The 20,618-nt window shown below is 58.3% G+C and overlaps 1 protein-coding gene across 1 annotated transcript in view; it reads right to left on the reverse strand.

Moving 5' to 3' along the window:
- Window positions 1–370: 370 nt before the first annotated feature.
- Window positions 371–20,618, reverse strand: part of DNMT1 (DNA methyltransferase 1) — a 34,307-nt gene continuing 14,059 nt past the window's right edge. The window contains 18 exon segments of the mRNA XM_048293098.1: window positions 371–559; window positions 683–773; window positions 2,487–2,603; window positions 4,221–4,384; window positions 4,477–4,672; window positions 5,619–5,796; window positions 6,700–6,866; window positions 7,284–7,425; window positions 7,934–8,216; window positions 10,484–10,615; window positions 11,948–12,038; window positions 15,009–15,201; window positions 16,786–17,007; window positions 17,800–17,973; window positions 18,066–18,199; window positions 18,278–18,479; window positions 18,829–18,944; window positions 19,672–19,819. Of these exon segments, the coding sequence (XP_048149055.1) occupies window positions 516–559; window positions 683–773; window positions 2,487–2,603; window positions 4,221–4,384; window positions 4,477–4,672; window positions 5,619–5,796; window positions 6,700–6,866; window positions 7,284–7,425; window positions 7,934–8,216; window positions 10,484–10,615; window positions 11,948–12,038; window positions 15,009–15,201; window positions 16,786–17,007; window positions 17,800–17,973; window positions 18,066–18,199; window positions 18,278–18,479; window positions 18,829–18,944; window positions 19,672–19,819 (2,794 nt within the window). The 3' untranslated portion in view covers window positions 371–515.

Here is a 20,618-nt window from a genome sequence, read left to right on the forward strand (position 1 = left end):
GGGGGGGTCGGTACAATGCGATAAAAACAAGGGAGCGCGCCCCGGGGGGGGCTGGGGGGAGGTTGGAGCAGCACAGAGAGCGCGGAGGGAGGGGGAATTTAAAAAAATAAAAATTAAAAAATAAAAGCCAAACAGGAAAAATAAATTTAAAAAACAACAAAAAAAAAGAAGATGGAAACAAAACCAGAAATTCCAGGGGGAAAAAAAACAAGAGGAAAAAGGAGGGAGAAAAATTTAAAAAGCCCAAGGGGAAAATAAGGGGGACGCAGTTAAAAAAAAGGGGAAAAAGGCAGAAAAAAAAACCAGGAAAAAGGGGTAAAAAAGGGGGAAGAAAAAGAGAAAAGAAGAGAAAAAATAGAGGAAAAATGAGAGCAAGGCAGAGAAAAACTGGGGGAAAAAAAAAAAGTGGGGGGAAAAAAAAAAGCCAAAGCAAAGCGAACCAAAAGGCCAAAAACCATCCCCAAATGAACCAAGGCACCTCCCCGGCCCCCCGGGCGGCTCCGGCCTCCCCGGCCTCAGCCGTCCGCCTCCATCGGCTCCTGCGGCGCCACGCGGGGCCCTGCGGGACAACGGGGCTGCGGTGACGCCGCGGGGACACCACGGGGGCACCACGGGGGCACCATGGGCACCCCAAGGGCACCCCGGGCACCCCGCGGCGCCGGCGGGGCGGTCACTCACTCACCGGCCGTGTCCTGGCGCAGCTTGGCCACGGCGCAGGCCTTGATCTCCAGCCCGATGGCCTTGGCCAGGGGCGGTGGCACCGCGTTCCCCACCTGCGGACAAGGGGCACGGGGCAAGGTGGGACAGAGGGACAACGGGCACTGGGACAACGGGGGACAGAGGGACAACGGGGGACAGAGGGACAAAGGGACAATGGGCACAGGGACAAGGTGGGACAGAGGGACAACGGGCACGGGGACAATGTGAGACAAAGGGACAATGGGGGACAGAGGGACAATGGGCACTGAGACAAAGGGAGAATGTGGGATAAAAAGGGACAATGGGGGACAGAGGGACAATGGGCACAGGGACAAGGTGGGACAGAGGGACAATGGGCACGGGGACAATGTGAGACAAAGGGACAATGGGGGACAGAGGGACAACGGGCACTGAGACAAAGGGACAGAGGGACAATGGGCACGGGGACAATGTGAGACAAAGGGACAATGGGGGACAAAGGGACAATGGGCACTGAGACAAAGGGACAGAGGGACAACGGGCACGGGGACAATGTGAGACAAAGGGACAATGGGGGACAGAGGGACAACGGGCACCGGGACAAAGGGAGAATGTGGGATAAAAAGGGACAACGGGGGACAGAGGGACAATGTGGGACAAAGGGACAATGGGCACCAGGACAAAGGGACAATGGGGGACAGAGGGACAACGGGACAAAGGGACAAGGTGGGACAGAGGGACAAGGGGGGACAAAAAGGGACAATGTGGGACAAAGGGACAATGGGCACCGGGACATTGGGACAATGGGCACCGGGACAAAGGGACAACAGGCACAGGGACAAGGGGCCAACGGGCACGAGGACAATGGGCATGGGACAATGGGACAACGTGGGACAATGGGACAACGAGATAATGGGCATGGGACAATGGGCACCGGGACAAAGGGACAATGGGCACCAGGACAATGGGCATGGGACAATGGGCATGGGGACAAAGGGACAACGGGCACAGGGACAAGGGGCCAACGGGCACCAGGACAATGGGCATGGGACAATGGGCAGCGGGACAAAGGGACAACGGGCACGGGGACAAAGGGACAACGGGCACCAGGACAATGGGACAACGTGGGACAATGGGACAACGAGATAATGGGCATGGGACAATGGGACAACATGGGACAATGGGACAACGGGATAAGGGGGACAAAGGCACAACGGGCACCAGGACAATGGGCACCGGGACAAAGGGACAATGGGCACTGGGACAAAGGGACAACGGGCACGGGGACAAAGGGACAACGGGCACCGGGACAATGGGCATGGGACAATGGGCACCGGGACAAAGGGACAGTGGGCACCGGGACAAAGGGACAACGGGCAGCAGGACAACGGGCACTGGGACAAAGGGACAACGGGCACGGGGACAAAGGGACAACGGGCACCGGGACAATGGGCATGGGACAATGGGCACCGGGACAAAGGGACAACAGGCACGGGGACAACGGGCACTGGGACAAAGGGACAATGGGCACAGGACACGGGACAGGGGACAACAGGACACTGGGAAAGCAGGACAGTGGGGACAAGGCCAATGGGAAATGGGGCACTGGCCATGGGACAGCGGCCAGTGGGGACAGTGGGAGAAATGGGACAACGGGGACAACAGGACAAAGGGACAACGGCCATGGGACAATGGGAAAACAGACAGCGGGACACGGGACAATGGGACAACAGACAGCAGGACAGAGGGACGATGGGCACAGGGACAATGGGACACCAGCTCCATGGCACCGTGCCAGGGCCACCGACCTGTCTGTGCTTGTCCAGGATGTTCCCGAAGAGCCGGTAGGTGTCGGGGAAGCCTTGGGAGCGGGCGCATTCCCGCACGCTGACCACCCTGTGCTGCTCCGGGTGCAGCACCCGGCCCTGCAACGGCCACGGAACTCACCACGGTTGGGACATGGTGGGCATCGGGCACCACCAAAGCCAACCACTGGGACATGGTGGGCATTGGGCACCACCAAAGCCAACCATTGGGACATGGTGGGCATTGGGCACCACCAAAGCCAACCACTGGGACATGGTGGGCACTGGAAACCACCAAAGCCAACCATTGGGACATGGTGGGCATTGGGCACCACCAAAGCCAACCATTGGGACACGGTGGGCATTGGAGACCACCAAAGCCAACCACTGGGACATGGTGGGCACTGGAAACCACCAAAGCCAACCATTGGGACATGGTGGGCATTGGGCACCACCAAAGCCAACCATTGGGACATGGTGGGCATTGGAGACCACCAAAGCCAACCATTGGGACATGGTGGGCATTGGGCACCACCAAAGCCAACCACTGGGACATGGTGGACATTGGAGAGCACCAAAGCCAACCATTGGGACACGGCGGGCATTGGAGAGCACCAAAGCCAACCATTGGGACATGGCGGGCATTGGGCACCACCAAAGCCAACCATTGGGACATGGTGGGCATTGGGCACCACCAAACCCAACCACTGGGACATGGTGGGCACTGGAAACCACCAAAGCCAACCATTGGGACATGGTGGGCATTGGGCACCACCAAAGCCAACCATTGGGACACGGTGGGCATTGGAGACCACTAAAGCCAACCATTGGGACATGGTGGGCATTGGGCACCACCAAAGCCAACCATTGGGACACGGCGGGCATTGGAGAGCACCAAAGCCAACCATTGGGACATGGTGGGCATTGGGCACCACCAAAGCCAACCATTGGGACATGGTGGGCATTGGGCACCACCAAAGCCAACCACTGGGACATGGTGGGCATTGGGCACCACCAAAGCCAACCACTGGGACATGGTGGGCACTGGAAACCACCAAAGCCAACCATTGGGACATGGTGGGCATTGGGCACCACCAAAGCCAACCACTGGGACATGGTGGACATTGGAGAGCACCAAAGCCAACCATTGGGACACGGTGGGCATTGGGCACCACCAAAGCCAACCATTGGGACATGGTGGGCATTGGAGAGCACCAAAGCCAACCATTGGGACATGGTGGGCATTGGAGAGCACCAAAGCCAACCACTGGGACATGGTGGGCATTGCAGAGCACCAAACCCAACCATTGGGACATGGCGGGCATTGGAGAGCACCAAAGCCAACCATTGGGACATGGTGGGCATTGGAGAGCACCAAAGCCAACCACTGGGACATGGTGGGCATTGCAGAGCACCAAACCCAACCATTGGGACATGGCGGGCATTGGAGAGCACCAAAGCCAACCATTGGGACATGGTGGGCATTGGAGAGCACCAAAGCCAACCACTGGGACATGGTGGGCATTGGAGACCACCAAAGACAACCATTGGGACATGGCGGGCATTGGAGAGCACCAAAGACAACCATTGGGACATGGCAGGCATTGGAGAGCACCAAAGCCAACCATTGGGACGTTGTGGCCACTGGACACCATCAAACCCACCCAAGGGCTACGACATGGTAGCCACCGCACACCTCCACCAAACCCCCGCCATGACCACGGTTCCTTGCCCCACCTGCTTGCCCATGGGCTCGGGGTTGGTGACGGTGGTGCTGAAGAAGCCGTCCCACTCCAGGCGCCCGTAGAGCCCGGCCCAGTGGTTGTGCCGGTTGCCGGTGTGCGGGAGGCACCACGGGATCAGGGTGTTGAACTGCCGGTCGGCCGGGTCGCACGGCTTCCCTGGGAACACACACAAAACCACCCTCGGAATTTCGGGAAAGGGCAACGCCCAACCCCGCCCGGGGACGTGGTTTTGGGGGGCCAGCACCCACCTTCGGCGCAGGAGCAGACGCCGCGCAGGGCGCCGGAGCTGCTGCGGCCGTTCTTGCGCTCGTGGTGGGTGTAGCGCAGCTTCCTCGTGGTGGTGCCGTCCGACAGCCGCACCTCGATGTTGGGCAGGTCCCGCCAGTCGGAGCCGGGCGCCAGCGGGATGTGCCGCATCCGCGCCGCCACCAGCGCGCTCATGTCCTGCCGCGGCCAGCCCGGCGTCACCGCGGGCCGGGCGGGGGGAGCGCGAGGGACGACGGGGGGCGGTGGGCACCACCGGGGGCATTGGAGACCGTCGGGGAGCGGTTGGGGTTCAGGGGAAGGGTAGGGAGAGGTGGCTCCCAGGGGATCCACCAGTTCCCAGGGGATCTACCAGATCCCAGTGGTCCCACCGGGCTCCCAGGGGCTTCACCAGCTCCCAAAACCACCACTCCCAAACCTCCACCAGCTCCCACCACCTCCTAAAACCTCCACCAGTTCCCACCACCTCTGCCAGTTCCCAAAATCTCCACCATTCCCAAAACCTCCACCATTCCCAAAATCCCCACCACTCCAGTAATCTGCACCAGTTCCCACCACCTCCACCATTCCCAAAACTTTCATCCCCACCATTCCCACCACCTCCATCAGTCCCAATATCCCCACCACTCCCAAAATCTCCACCATTCCCACCACCTCCACCATTCCCAAAATCCCCACCACTCCCAAAATCCCCACCACTCCCAAAATCTCCACCATTCCCACCACCTCCACCATTCCCAAAATCCCCACCATTCCCACCACCTCCACCATTCCCAAAACCTCCACCATTCCCAAAATTTCCACCATTCCCACCACCTCCACCATTCCCAATATCCCCACCACTCCCACCACCTCCATCAGTCCCAAAATCCCCACCATTCCCAAAATCTCCACCATTCCCACCACCTCCACCATTCCCAAAACTTCCACCATTCCCAAAACCTCCACCACTCCCAAAACCTCCACCATTCCCAAAATCCCCACCATTCCCAAAATCCCCACCTCTCCCACCACCTCCACTATTCCCAGCCACCATCCCGATTCCGGGCACAGCCACCCGGGGAAGCCCCCGGGGCCGCTCCCTCGGCGCGATCCCGGCGGGATCCGGGGGCTCCCGCTGCCGCACCTTGCAGATGTGATCCCTGAGGATGGGCTGGTACTGGGAGCCGCGGATCTGCCGCTGGAACCACGACTGGGGCTCGCCGTTGTAGGAGATCTCCAGCGCCGAGGCGCCGTTGCGGATCTCCGGCAGGTCCGACATCGTGTCCCGCACCGTGATGGTGCGGAACGGCCCCGAGTACGTCCTGGGAGCAGACAGGGGCCGTGAGCGGCCGGAATTCCCGGCGCCGAATTCCTGACATTGAATTCCCAGTGCTGAATTCCCAACATGGAATTCCCAACATGGAATCCCCAACATGGAATCCCTGACATGGAATTCCCAGTGCTGAATTCCCAACATCGAATTCCCGACATCGAATTCCCGACATGGAATTCCCAGTGCTGAATTCCCAACCCGGAATTCCCGCCATCGAATTCCCGGCACCGAATTCCCGGCACCGAATTCCCGACATGGAATTCCCAGTGCTGAATTCCCAACCCGGAATTCCCGCCATCGAATTCCCGGCACCGAATTCCCGACATGGAATTCCCAGTGCTGAATTCCCAACATGGAATTCCTGACATCAAATTCCCGACACTGAATTCCCAACATTGAATTCCTGGCCCCGAATTCCCAACACGGAATTCCCGACGTGGAATTCCCAGTGCTGAATTCCCAGCGCCGAATTCCCAACATGGAATCCCCGACATGGAATTCCCGACATGGAATTCCCGGCCCCAAATTCCCAACATGGAATTCCCAACATGGAATTCCCAACATCAAATTCTCGGTCCAGAATTCCCAACACGGAATTCCCGACATGGAATTCCCGACATCAAATTCTCGGTCCAGAATTCCCAACACGGAATTCCCGACATGGAGTTCCCGACATGGAATTCCCAGTGCTGAATTCCCAATGTGGAATTCCTGGCTCCCAGTTCCCAACGTGGAGTTCCCGACATGGAATTTCCAATGCCGAATTCCAGACGTGGAATTCCCGACACCGAATTCCTGGTGTGGAATTCCTGGCTCCCAATTCCCAACGCTGAATATCCCAACATGGAATTCCCGGCGCCGAATTCCCGACTCGGAATTCCCGGGCCCTCACCGGGTGATGTTGCTGACGAACTTCTTGTCGTCCACCACGACGCTGAGCTGGCAGGCCCGGGGGGCGAAGACGTGCAGGGGCTCCGGGAACATCGGCAGCTTCTCGCCCGGAGCCGCCGCCAGGACGATGGCGCGGCGCCGCGTCTGCGCCACGCCGTACTGCCCGGCCTGCGGGGACAGCTCCTGAGGGGCTGCGGTGGTGGCCCTCACGGAGCTGGGGATGTCCCCAAAGCCACCCAAGGAGCCAACTGGGACAATGGAGGGGACAATCCCTAAGGGACTGCGGTGGCCCCGTCCTGCTGAGCCCTCATGGAGCTGGGGATGTCCCCAGAGCCACCCAAGGAGCCAACTGGGACTATGGAGGGGACAATTCCTGAGGGAACTGGAGCGTCCCCATCCTTGCTGAGCCCCCACAGAGCTGAGAACGGCCTCAAAGCCACCCACGGAGTCAACTCCTCCTTTGGAGAACCAACTGGGAATTGAGAATTTCTTTGGGAACGTCCCCAAGGAACAACACGACCAACTTGTCCTTGGGTGCCAGAAAAGGGGTTTTTCACCCCAAAAACCCACGCCTGGGGAGCCTACCTGGAGCACCCCGAAGGTGCACTGGTAGCCCATGCGCACGAGGCAGCGCAGGGTCAGCTTGAGCACCATGGAGCGCTTGAAGGACACGAAATTCCGGACGTTCTCCAGCAGGAAGAAGCGCGGCCGGTAATAATCGCAGTAACTGCGGGGACAGGGGGACGTGGGCGTGGCGAGGGGACGTCAGGGCCGGGGTTGGGGGGGAATGGTCAGGGTTGGGTGGGAATGGCCAAAGATGGGTGGGAATGGCCATGGATGGGTGGGAATGGCCATGGATGGGTGGGAATGTTCATGGTTGGGTGGGAATGATCAAAGATGGGTGGGAATGGCCATGGATGGGTGGGAATGATCAAAGATGGGTGGGAATGATCAAAGATGGGTGGGAATGATCAAAGATGGGTGGGAATGTTCATGGTTGGGTGGGAATGGTCAGGATCGGGTGGGAATGATCAAAGTTGGGTGAGAATGGCCATGGTTGGGTGGGAATGGCCAAAGATGGGTGGGAATGGCCACGGTTGGGTGGGAATAACCAAAGATGGGTGGGAATGACCATGGGTGGGTGGCAATGGTCAGGATTGTGTGGGAATGGCCACGGTTGGGTGGGAATGGCCAGGGACGGGGGTCTCACCCTGAAAAGACCCCTCCACACCCACCTGAGGAAGGAGACCACCAAGGAATTCTTGAACTTGGAATACGTGCGGGAATTGAAGCGGTTCATCCCGCTGAAGCCCTGGCACGGGGGGCCACCACAGAGCATCTCCACGTCCCCCTTTTGGGGCAGTTTCTGGCCCAAGGAATTGGTTTTCTCGCCGGCCATGACGAGCTTGAGCAGGACGTTGCAGTCCTCGGTGAACACCGTGGTGCCGGGGTTGTTGAGCCGGAACGCCTGCGCCGCCGGCTCCCACATCTCGATGGCCCAGAGCGTCTCTGAGACTCCTGTGGGGCACAGGCGGGCGGGGATGGCCAGGGTTGGGTGGGAATGGTCAGAGCCGGGCACTGGGAATGGTCAGGGTTGGGCACTGGGAATGGTCAGGGTTGGGCAGTGGGAATGGTCAGGGCTGGGCACTGGGAGTGGCCAGAGCCGGGCACTGGGAATGGTCAGGGTTGGGCACTGGGAATGGTCAGGGTTGGGCACTGGGAATGGTCAGAGCCGGGCACTGGGAATGGTCAGGGTTGGGCATTGGGAATGGTCAGGAATGGTCAGAGCCGGGCACTGGGAATGGTCAGGGTTGGGTGGGAATGGTCAGGGCTGGGCACTGGGAATGGTCAGGGCTGGGCACTGGGAATGGTCAGGAATGGTCATGGTTGGGCACTGGGAATGGTCAGGAATGGCCAGGGTTGGGCACTGGGAATGGCCAGGGTTGGGCACTGGGAATGGTCAGGAATGGTCAGAGCCAGGCAGTGGGAATGGTCAGAGTTGGACACTGGGAATGGCCTGAGTTGGCTGGGAACGCCCAGGGCCGGACACTGGGAATGGTCAGAGTTGGACACTGGGAATGGCCTGAGTTGGCTGGGAACGCCCAGGGCCGGACACTGGGAATGGTCAGGGTTGGACACTGGGAATGGCCTGAGTTGGCTGGGAATGTCCAGGGCCGGACACTGGGAATGGTCAGGAATGGACACTGGGAATGGCCTGAGTTGGCTGGGAACGTCCAGGGCCGGACACTGGGAACGGTCAGGGTTGAACACTGGGAATGGCCAGAGTTGGCTGGGAATGTCCAGGGCTGGACACTGGGAATGGTCAGGGTTGGACACTGGGAATGGCCAGGGTTGGACACTGGGAATGGTCAGGAATGGCCAGGGTTGGGCACTGGGAATGGTCAGGAATGGTCAGAGCCAGGCAGTGGGAATGGTCAGGGTTGGACACTGGGAATGGCCTGAGTTGGCTGGGAACGCCCAGGGCCGGACACTGGGAATGGTCAGGGTTGAACACTGGGAATGGCCAGGGTTGGACACTGGGAATGGCCAGAGCTGGCTGGGAACGCCCAGGGCCGGACACTGGGAATGGCCAGGGTTGGACACTGGGAATGGCCAGAGTTGGCTGGGAATGTCCAGGGCCGGACACTGGGAATGGTCAGGAATGGACACTGGGAATGGCCTGAGTTGGCTGGGAACGCCCAGGGCCGGACACTGGGAATGGCCAGGGTTGGACACTGGGAATGGCCAGAGCTGGCTGGGAATGCCCAGGGCCGGACACTGGGAACGGCCAGGGTTGGACACTGGGAATGGCCAGAGCTGGCTGGGAACGCCCAGGGCCGGACACTGGGAACGGCCAGGGTTGGACACTGGGAATGGCCAGGGTTGGACACTGGGAATGGCCAGAGCTGGCTGGGAACGTCCAGGGCCGGACACTGGGAATGGTCAGGGTTGGACACTGGGAATGGCCTGAGTTGGCTGGGAATGCCCAGGGCCGGACACTGGGAATGGCCAGAGCTGGCTGGGAACGCCCAGGGCCGGACACTGGGAATGGCCTGAGTTGGACACTGGGAATGGCCAGAGTTGGCTGGGAACGCCCAGGGCCGGACACTGGGAATGGCCAGGGTTGGACACTGGGAATGGCCAGAGTTGGCTGGGAACGTCCAGGGCCGGACACTGGGAATGGCCTGAGTTGGACACTGGGAATGGCCAGAGTTGGCTGGGAACGCCCAGGGCCGGACACTGGGAATGGCCTGAGTTGGACACTGGGAATGGCCTGAGTTGGCTGGGAATGCCCAGGGCCGGACACTGGGAATGGCCAGAGCTGGCTGGGAACGTCCAGGGCCGGACACTGGGAACGGCCAGGGTTGGACACTGGGAATGGCCAGAGTTGGCTGGGAACGCCCAGGGCCGGACACTGGGAATGGCCAGGGTTGGACACTGGGAATGGCCAGAGTTGGCTGGGAATGTCCAGGGCCGGACACTGGGAATGGCCTGAGTTGGCTGGGAATGCCCAGGGCCGGACACTGGGAATGGCCAGAGCTGGCTGGGAACGTCCAGGGCCGGACACTGGGAACGGCCAGGGTTGGACACTGGGAATGGCCAGAGTTGGCTGGGAACGCCCAGGGCCGGACACTGGGAACGGCCAGGGTTGGACACTGGGAATGGCCAGAGCTGGCTGGGAACGCCCCGGGCCGGACACCAGCAATGTCCAGTGGATGTGATGACCCCCCGAGGCCTTTTCCAGCCTTTCCCAAGCGCGGCGTTCCCGGTGCCCCGGGGCTCACCGGCCTGGTGGAAGCCCTCGGAGAGGCCCCCGCAGCCGGAGAACACGTCCAGCGTCCGCAGCTTGGGCACCTTGAGCTCGGCCGGCTCCGGCTCGCTCTGCTCCGAGCTCACCGCCCTCCCTTTGCCTTTCCCTGCAAAAATCACGGCCAACTCCTTCCCTCTTCCTCCTTTTCCTGCCCTTTTCCTGCTCTTTTCCTGCCCTTTTCCTGCCCTTCTCCACCCCCTTTCCCACCTCTTTTCCTGCCCCTTTTCCAGCCCCTTTCCCACCTTCTGCGCCCCTTCTCTACACCCTTTCCCACCTCTTTTCCAGTCCTTTTCCACCCATTTTCCGCCCCTCTTCCACTCATTTTCCAATCCCTTTTCTGCCCCTTTTCCACCCATTTTCCATCCCCGTTTTTAGTCCTTTTCCACCCATTTTCCGCCCCTCTTCCACTCGTTTTCCATCCCCTTTTCCACTCTTTTCCACGCTTTTTCCAGCCTTTTTCCAACCCCATTTTTAGTCCTTTTCCACCCATTTTCCACCCCTCTTCCACTCGTTTTCCATCCCCTTTTCCCACCCCCATTTTTAGTCATTTTCCACCCCCATTTTTAGTTGTTTTCCACCCATTTTCTGCCCCTCTTCCACTCGTTTTCCATCCCCTTTTCCACCCCCTTTTCCACCCTTTTTCCACCCATTTTCCGCCCCTTTTCCACCCTTTTTCCACTCCCATTTTTAGTCGTTTTCCACCCATTTTCTGCCCCTCTTCCACTCGTTTTCCAATCCCTTTTCTGCCCCTTTTCCACCCATTTTCTGCCCCCATTTTTAGTCCTTTTCCACCCATTTTCCACCCCTCTTCCACTCGCTTTCCATCCCCTTTTCCACCCTTTTTCCACCCCCATCTTGAGTCGTTTTCCACCCATTTTCCACCCCTCTTCCACTCATTTTCCATGTCCTTTTCCACCCTTTTTCCACCCTTTTCCCACCCCCATTTTTAGTCATTTTCCACCCCTCTTCCACTCGTTTTCCATCCCCTTTTCCACCCTTTTCCCACCCCCATTTTTAGTCATTTCCCACCCCCATTTTTAGTTGTTTTCCACCCATTTTCCACCCCTCTTCCACTCGTTTTCCATCCCCTTTTCCACCCCCTTTTCCACCCTTTTTCCACCCATTTTCCGCCTCTTTTCCACCCTTTTTCCACTCCCATTTTCAGTCGTTTTCCACCCATTTTCTGCCCCTCTTCCACTCATTTTCCAATCCCTTTTCTGCCCCTTTTCCACCCATTTTCTGCCCCCATTTTTAGTCCTTTTCCACCCCTCTTCCACTCCTTTTCCATCCCCTTTTCCACCCCCATTTTTAGTCGTTTTCCACCCATTTTCCGCCCCTCTTCCACTTGTTTTCCAATCCCTTTTCCGCCCCTTTTCCACCCCTTTCCCACCTCTTTTCCATCATTTTTCCAGCCCTTTCTGCCCTTTCCCAGCCTCACCTTTCCCTTTCCCCTTTCCCTTCCCTTTGTTCCCAGAGCTCCGGGCGTGGTTGGGAGGATCCTCAAAGCTCTTGGTTTTGGCGTTGTAAGCCTGGAAGAACAAAACAAAAACCCTCAAGGATTTGGGATTTTTCCAGCTCGGGAATGACCCTGGGATTGCCCGAATCCCGCTGGATTCAGGGAACGGTTCCGTGATTCCGGGACAGCAGAACCCCAGGGACGCATCCAGAGGCCCCAGGGACAATTCCAGACCCTCCAGGGACAATTCCAGACCCTTGAAAACCCAGTTTGGCATCCAAGATTTAGTCCCTAAAATGTCGGAATAGGCCCCAATTCCAACTCCTCCATGGAAAATCCACCTGGAGAGGCAGAAAAGCCCATTGGCTCCATCCCTGGGCTCTGCAGCCCACCAGGAACTCATCCAGACCCACCAGGAACTCATCCAGATCCACCAGGAACTCATCCAGACCTCCAGGAACTCATCCAGACCCACCAGGAACTCATCCAGACCCTCCAGGAACTCATCCAGACCCACCAGGAACTCATCCAGATCCACCAGGATCTCATCCAGACCCTCCAGGAACTCATCCAGATCCACCAGGAACTCATCCAGACCCTCCAGGAACTCATCCAGATCCACCAGGAACTCATCCAGATCCACCAGGAACTCATCCAGACCCTCCAGGAACTCATCCAGACCCACCAGGAACTCATCCAGATCCACCAGGAACTCATCCAGACCACCAGGAACTCATCCAGATCCACCAGGAACTCATCCAGACCCTCCAGGAACTCATCCAGATCCACCAGGAACTCATCCAGACCTCCAAGAACTCATCCAGACCCTCCAGGAACTCATCCAGATCCACCAGGAACTCATCCAGACCCTCCAGGAACTCATCCAGACCCACCAGGAACTCATCCAGATCCACCAGGAACTCATCCAGACCTCCAAGAACTCATCCAGACCCTCCAGGAACTCATCCAGACCCACCAGGAACTCATCCAGACCCTCCAGGAACTCATCCAGACCCACCAAGAACTCATCCAGACCCTCCAGGAACTCATCCAGACCCTCCAGGAACTCATCCAGACCCACCAGGAACTCATCCAGACCTCCAGGAACTCATCCAGACCCTCCAGGAACTCATCCAGACCTCCAAGAACTCATCCAGATCCACCAGGAACTCATCCAGATCCACCAGGATCTCATCCAGACCCTCCAGGAACTCATCCAGACCTCCAGGAACTCATCCAGACCCTCCAGGAACTCATCCAGACCTCCAAGAACTCATCCAGACCCACCAGGAACTCATCCAGACCCACCAGGAACTCATCCAGACCCACCAGGAACTCATCCAGACCCTCCAGGAACTCATCCAGACCTCCAAGAACTCATCCAGATCCACCAGGAACTCATCCAGATCCACCAGGAACTCATCCAGACCCTCCAGGAACTCATCCAGACCCACCAGGAACTCATCCAGACCCTCCAGGAACTCATCCAGACCTCCAAGAACTCATCCAGATCCACCAGGAACTCATCCAGATCCACCAGGATCTCATCCAGACCCTCCAGGAACTCATCCAGACCCACCAGGAACTCATCCAGACCCACCAGGAACTCATCCAGACCCACCAGGAACTCATCCAGATCCACCAGGAACTCATCCAGACCTCCAGGAACTCATCCAGACCCTCCAGGAACTCATCCAGACCTCCAAGAACTCATCCAGATCCACCAGGAACTCATCCAGACCCTCCAGGAACTCATCCAGATCCACCAGGAACTCATCCAGACCCACCAGGAACTCATCCAGACCCTCCAGGAACTCATCCAGACCCTCCAGGAACTCATCCAGATCCACCAGGATCTCATCCAGACCTCCAGGAACTCATCCAGACCTCCAGGAACTCATCCAGACCCACCAGGAACTCATCCAGACCCTCCAGGAACTCATCCAGACCCACCAGGAACTCATCCAGATCCACCAGGAACTCATCCAGACCCTCCAGGAACTCATCCAGATCCACCAGGAACTCATCCAGACCTCCAAGAACTCATCCAGATCCACCAGGAACTCATCCAGACCTCCAAGAACTCATCCAGACCCTCCAGGAACTCATCCAGACCCTCCAGGAACTCATCCAGATCCACCAGGAACTCATCCAGACCTCCAAGAACTCATCCAGATCCACCAGGAACTCATCCAGACCCTCCAGGAACTCATCCAGACCCACCAAGAACTCATCCAGACCCTCCAGGAACTCATCCAGACCCACCAAGAACTCATCCAGACCCTCCAGGAACTCATCCAGACCTCCAGGAACTCATCCAGACCCTCCAGGAACTCATCCAGACCTCCAGGAACTCATCCAGACCCTCCAGGAACTCATCCAGACCTCCAAGAACTCATCCAGATCCACCAGGAACTCATCCAGATCCACCAGGATCTCATCCAGACCCTCCAGGAACTCATCCAGACCTCCAGGAACTCATCCAGACCCTCCAGGAACTCATCCAGACCTCCAGGAACTCATCCAGACCCTCCAGGAACTCATCCAGACCCACCAGGAACTCATCCAGATCCACCAGGAACTCATCCAGACCTCCAAGAACTCATCCAGATCCACCAGGAACTCATCCAGATCCACCAGGATCTCATCCAGACCTCCAGGAACTCATCCAGACCTCCAGGAACTCATCCAGACCCTCCAGGAACTCATCCAGACCTCCAGGAACTCATCCAGACCCTCCAGGAACTCATCCAGACCTCCAAGAACTCATCCAGATCCACCAGGAACTCATCCAGACCCTCCAGGAACTCATCCAGATCCACCAAGAACTCATCCAGACCCTCCAAGAACTCATCCAGACCCTCCAAGAACTCATCCAGATCTCCAAAAACCCAGTTTAGCATCCAAGACTTACTCCCTAAAATGCTGGAACCGGCCCCAACTCCAACCCTTCCATGGCAAACCCCAACTTTCCTCCATCCCTGAGCTCTCCAGCCCCACCAGGACCACCCCCAGCCCCTCTGGAATTCCCGTTTTCCCCGACCTCCAGGAAGTAGAAGCGATCCGGGCCCCCGGCCGAGTAGTCCTGGATGCTCTCGGGCAGGTCCTCGCCGTAGACCACGGAGCAGCGGCCCTGCACCGCCCGGAACTCCACGGTGGCCTCCTCGTCGCTCCAGTAGAGGAGGTTGATGTCGGCGTGGTAGCTCGCCTTCATGGACTTGTGCGTGTTCTCGGGCCTGCGAGCACCGAAAATTCCCGGAAAAACGCCGGGATCAGGGGGGAAGGACGCGGAGGTGAGTCCTCGCCGTGGGACCGGGCTGGGTCAAGGCTCCCCGCAGAGTTTGGAGAGAGGATTTGGGGGTTTTTGGGAGGGTTGGAGGGAAAGTTGGAGCTGGGATGGGGGTGGGATTAAGGAAGAAGGGAATTAAGGGGATTTTAAGGGAGCTGGAAGCATCCCGAGATGTCCAAAAATGTCCCCAGATGTCCCAAAACATCCAAAGGTGTCCCAAAGCATCCAAAGATGTCCAAAACTGTCCAAAGACCTCCAAAGATGTCCCACAAGGATCATCCAAGTCCGTGGATTTCTACTCCCGTTCCCAGCGCTGCTCATGCCACTGACCCCAACTCCTCATGGATTTTGGGACAATCTTCCCATTTTGGGGACAATGACCCCAACTCCTCATGGATTTCGGGACAATCTTCCCATTTTTGGGGACACTGAGCCCAACTCCTCCTGGATTTTGGGACAATCTTCCCATTTTTGGGGACAATGAGCCCAACTCCTCATGGATTTTGGGACAATCTTCCCATTTTTGGGGACAATGAGCCCAACTCCTCATGGATTTTGGGACAATCTTCCCATTTTTGGGGACAATGAGCCCAACTCCTCCTGGATTTTGGGACAATCTTCCCATTTTTGGGGACAATGAGCCCAACTCCTCATGGATTTTGGGACAATCTTCCCATTTTTGGGGACAATGAGCCCAACTCCTCATGGATTTTGGGACAATCTTCCCATTTTTGGGGACAATGAGCCCAACTCCTCATGGATTTTGGGACAATCTTCCCATTTTTGGGGACACTGAGCCCAACTCCTCCTGGATTTTGGGACAATCTTCCCATTTTTGGGGACAATGAGCCCAACTCCTCATGGATTTTGGGACAATCTTCCATTTTTGGGGACAATGAGCCCAACTCCTCATGGATTTTGGGACAATCTTCCCATTTTTGGGGACAATGAGCCCAACTCCTCCTGGATTTTGGGACAATCTTCCCATTTTTGGGGACAATGAGCCCAACTCCTCATGGATTTTGGGACAATCTTCCCATTTTTGGGGACAATGAGCCCAACTCCTCATGGATTTTGGGACAATCTTCCCATTTTTGGGGACACTGAGCCCAACTCCTCCTGGATTTTGGGACAATCTTCCCATTTTTGGGGACAATGAGCCCAACTCCTCATGGATTTTGGGACAATCTTCCATTTTTGAGGACAATGAGCCCAACTCCTCATGGATTTTGGGACAATCTTCCCATTTTTGGGGACAATGAGCCCAACTCCTCATGGATTTTGGGACAATCTTCCCATTTTTGGGGACAACGACCCCAACTCCTCATGAATTTTGGGACAATTTCCCCAGTTTTGGGAGCGTTTTCCCAGCTGGGAAAGTCCAACGAGGACCATCCAAGTTGCGAAGGTGACCGAGAACCTCCAAAGATTTGGGACACCTGACCGAGCCCTGGTTTCACCAACAACTCCCAGCCTTCCCAGCCCCCAAAACGCCCCAAACCCCAGGATTTTGGACCCCCTGTGGAGGCACCTGTAGAACTTGTAGATGTTGAGCTTGATGTCGGCCTCGTTGGGCTTGCCGTTGCTGCGCAGGCTGCAGAAGATGCTCTTGATGCGCCCCACGCGATACGGGTCGGGCGCGTCCAGGTTGCTGCCCTTGATGTACTCCGAGTACTTCCGGTAGTGCTCCGGGTGCAGCTCCTCGTCCACCGCCTCCTTCTTGGGCCGCTTGGCCGGGCTGGCCGGCTTCACGCTGGGGGAATGGGGAGAAGGGCGGGAAGCGCCCCAAAAACGCGTCGGGATGCGGCGCTGGGGGAGGCGGGGCGGTGGCGTTGGGTGAAGGGGTGGAGTGGGGGGGTCTTGGAGGGGTCTTGCAGTCTTAATTCGTTGATTAATTCAGGTTTATCCACCAAAAGTTGGGTTAGGATTTGGAATCGAGGGTCTTGGAGGGGTTGAAAAGCCTTAATTCCGTAATTCCAAGCTGCCTCCCAAAAATGGGGTTAGGAGTTGGAATTGAGGATCTTAGAGGGGTTGTCCAGTCTTAATTCATCGAAGAATTCCGATCTATCCATCAAAAGTTGGGTTGAGGGTTGGAATTGAGGGTCTTAGAGGGGTCTCCCAACCTTAACTGGTTCTGGGATTCCATAATTCCGATTTATCCATCAAAAGTTGGGTTGAGGGTTGGAATTGAGGGTCTTAGAAGGGTCTCCCAACCTTAACTGGTTCTGTGATTCCATAATTCCGATTTATCCATCAAAAGTTGGGTTGAGGGTTGGAATTGAGGGTCTTAGAGGGGTCTCCCAACCCCAATTCTTTGATCCTGTAACTCCCTAATTCCAATTTATCCCCGACACACAGCAGCGGGGTTCTCCCATCGGAGACGCCGCTCGGTTGAACGACAGAAGATCAAATTCGGGTTCATTTTTTTAAGCTGAACTTCTGGAAATTCTGGGACACGAGACTTTTCACCCGCAGCTGGGAAAACCCAAACCCGACGAGTTCTGCTCCCCAAACCCCACCCCGAAGAGGCGATCCCCGCGCCCACCTGAAGGAGAAGGCGTCCGGCAGCAGGTAGACGCCGTCCCCGACCCGGTACTGGACCCCGTTCTTGGTGGCCACGGCGTAGAACATCTTCCCGTCCCCTTCCTCCAGGGGCTCGGCCACCTTGGGGATCTCCTTGTGCCTCACCTCGTCCAGGCGCGCGCAGCTCATGCAGAACCTGCGGGAACGCCACGGAATTCTCCCCAAAAATCCACTCGGGGCCGGGAGACCCCAAAATTCCTCTTTTTTTCCCTCCCCACCAAAACTGACTTGTACTTGTTGTCCTCGCTGGGCTGCGTGCTGGGCGGGCTCTCGAAGCGCGCGTACTCCTGGTCGTACCACATCTGGTAGAAATACGTCCTCCCGTCGTCCTCCACCATCTTGATCTCCATGTCCAGCCCGCCCTGCTGGGAGAAAACACCGGGATCGCCGGGATCGGCCCCGCTCCCGGCACGGGCCGGACCCCGCGGGGCTGTCCCCACCTCCATGGACCAGTTGTCCGAGGGCGCCTTGTAGATGACGTTGACCTTGCCGTGGATGTAGGACAGCTGCATGTCCTCACACTCGTCCACCAGGAACAGCTCCAGGGGGTCCGAGGTGGCCCCCAGGACCGTGTCCGAGCCGGGGCAGAACCAGTGGGCGTGGAACATCTGGCCACTGCTGTCCTCCCACATGGCCGTCACCCTGAGGAGCGCGGGGCCGTGAGGGGACGTCCCTGTGTCCCCACCCCATGGGAGCAGGGAGAACCCACCTGGCCAAGCAGAGGGGCTGGGGGGGATGTCCCCAAGGAGAACCCACCTGGCCAAGCAGAGGGGCTGGGGGGGACGTCCCCAAGGAGAACCCACCTGGCCAAGCAGAGGGGCTGGGGGGGACGTCCCCAGGGAGAACCCACCTGGCCAAGCAGAGGGGCTGGGGGGGATGTCCCCAAGGAGAACCCATCTGGCCAAGCAGAGGGGCTGGGGGGGACGTCCCCAAGGAGAACCCATCTGGCCAAGCAGAGGGGCTGGGGGGGACGTCCCCAAGGAGAACCCACCTGGCCAGGTAGAGGGGCTTGGTGGGGTCGTCGGGGCTCACGGACACGCAGTCGCCCACCTCCAGGGTCTCGGAGTCGATGCAGACGCGTTGGTAATAATCCTTCTTGCCATCGCTCTGCCGGGGGCATGGGGACGGTTACAGACACCGGCCTCACCTGGATGGAGGCCCTCACCCTCACCTGGATGGGTTCCTCCATTCTGGCCTCACCTGGATGGGCTCCTCCATCCATGAGATCCAACTCTGGTCTCACCTGGATGGGTTCCTCCATCCACAAGATCCAACTCTGGTCTCACCTGGATGGGTTCCTCCATCCACAAGATCCAACTCTGGTCTCACCTGGATGGGTTCCTCCATCCATGAGATCTAACTCTGGTCTCACCTGGATGGGTTCCTCCATCCATGAGATCCAACTCTGGTATCACCTGGATGGGTTCCTCCATCCACAAGATCCAACTCTGGTCTCACCTGGATGGGTCCCCTCACCTGGATGGGCTCCTCCATCCATGAGATCCAACTCTGGTCTCACCTGGATGGGTTCCTCCATCCACGAGATCCAACTCTGGTCTCACCTGGATGGGTTCCTCCATCCACGAGATCCAACTCTGGTCTCACCTGGATGGGTTCCTCCATCCACGAGATCCAACTCTGGTCTCACCTGGATGGGTTCCTCCATCCACGAGATCCAACTCTGGTCTCACCTGGCTGGGTCCCCTCACCTGGATGGGTTCCTCCATCCACGAGATCCAACTCTGGTCTCACCTGGATGGGTCCCCTCACCTGGATGGGTTCCCCCATTCTGGCCTCACCTGGATGGGTCCCCTCCCCTTTCCAGCTCCCTCACCTTGATGGGCTCCCCGACCCAGGAGATCCGACTCTTGTTCTGCTTCTTTTTGCGGCCCTGGAGCATCTTCTTGGGCGAGGGCATCTCGGGGATGTTGTCATCGACCTCCTCGTCCTCGTCCGCCTCCCTCACCGCCAGGTTGGGACACCTGGGCAGCGGGGCCGCCACCGGGGCCGTCACCGGGAGGTGCAGGGGACGGGGACAGCGGGGTTTGGGGACGGGGACAGCGGGGTTTGGGGACGGGGACAGCGGGGTTTGGGGATGGGGACAGCGGGGTTTGGGGATGGGGACAGCGGGGTTGGGGGACGGGGACAGCGGGGTTTGGGGATGGGGACAGCGGGGTTGGGGGATGGGGACAGCGGGGTTGGGGGACAGGGACAGCGGGGTTTGGGGATGAGGACAGCGGGGTTTGGGGATGGGGACAGCGGGGTTGGGGGACAGGGACAGCGGGGTTTGGGGACAGCGGGGTTGGGGACAGGGACAGTGGGGTTTGGGGACAGGGACAGCGGGGTTTGGGGACAGCGGGGTTGGGGACAGGGACAGCGGGGTTTGGGACGGGGACAGTGGGGTTGGGGGACAGGGACAGCGGGGTTTGGGGACAGCGGGGTTGGGGACAGGGACAGCGGGGTTTGGGACGGGGACAGCGGGGTTGGGGGACGGGGACAGCGGGGTTTGGGGACGGGAACAGTGGGGTTGGGGGACAGGGACAGCGGGGTTTGGGGGACAGGGACAGCGGGGTTTGGGGATGGGGACAGTGGGGTTGGGGGACAGGGACAGCGGGGTTTGGGGACAGCGGGGTTGGGGACAGGGACAGCGGGGTTGGGGGACAGGGACAGCGGGGTTTGGGGATGGGGACAGTGGGGTTTGGGGATGGGGACAGAGGGGTTTGGGGACGGGGACAGCGGGGTTTGGGGATGGGGACAGCGGGGTTTGGGGACGGGGACAGC

Source organism: Corvus hawaiiensis (assembly GCF_020740725.1).
Source record: "Corvus hawaiiensis isolate bCorHaw1 chromosome 32 unlocalized genomic scaffold, bCorHaw1.pri.cur SUPER_32c, whole genome shotgun sequence".
Taxonomy (NCBI): Eukaryota; Metazoa; Chordata; class Aves; order Passeriformes; family Corvidae; genus Corvus; species Corvus hawaiiensis.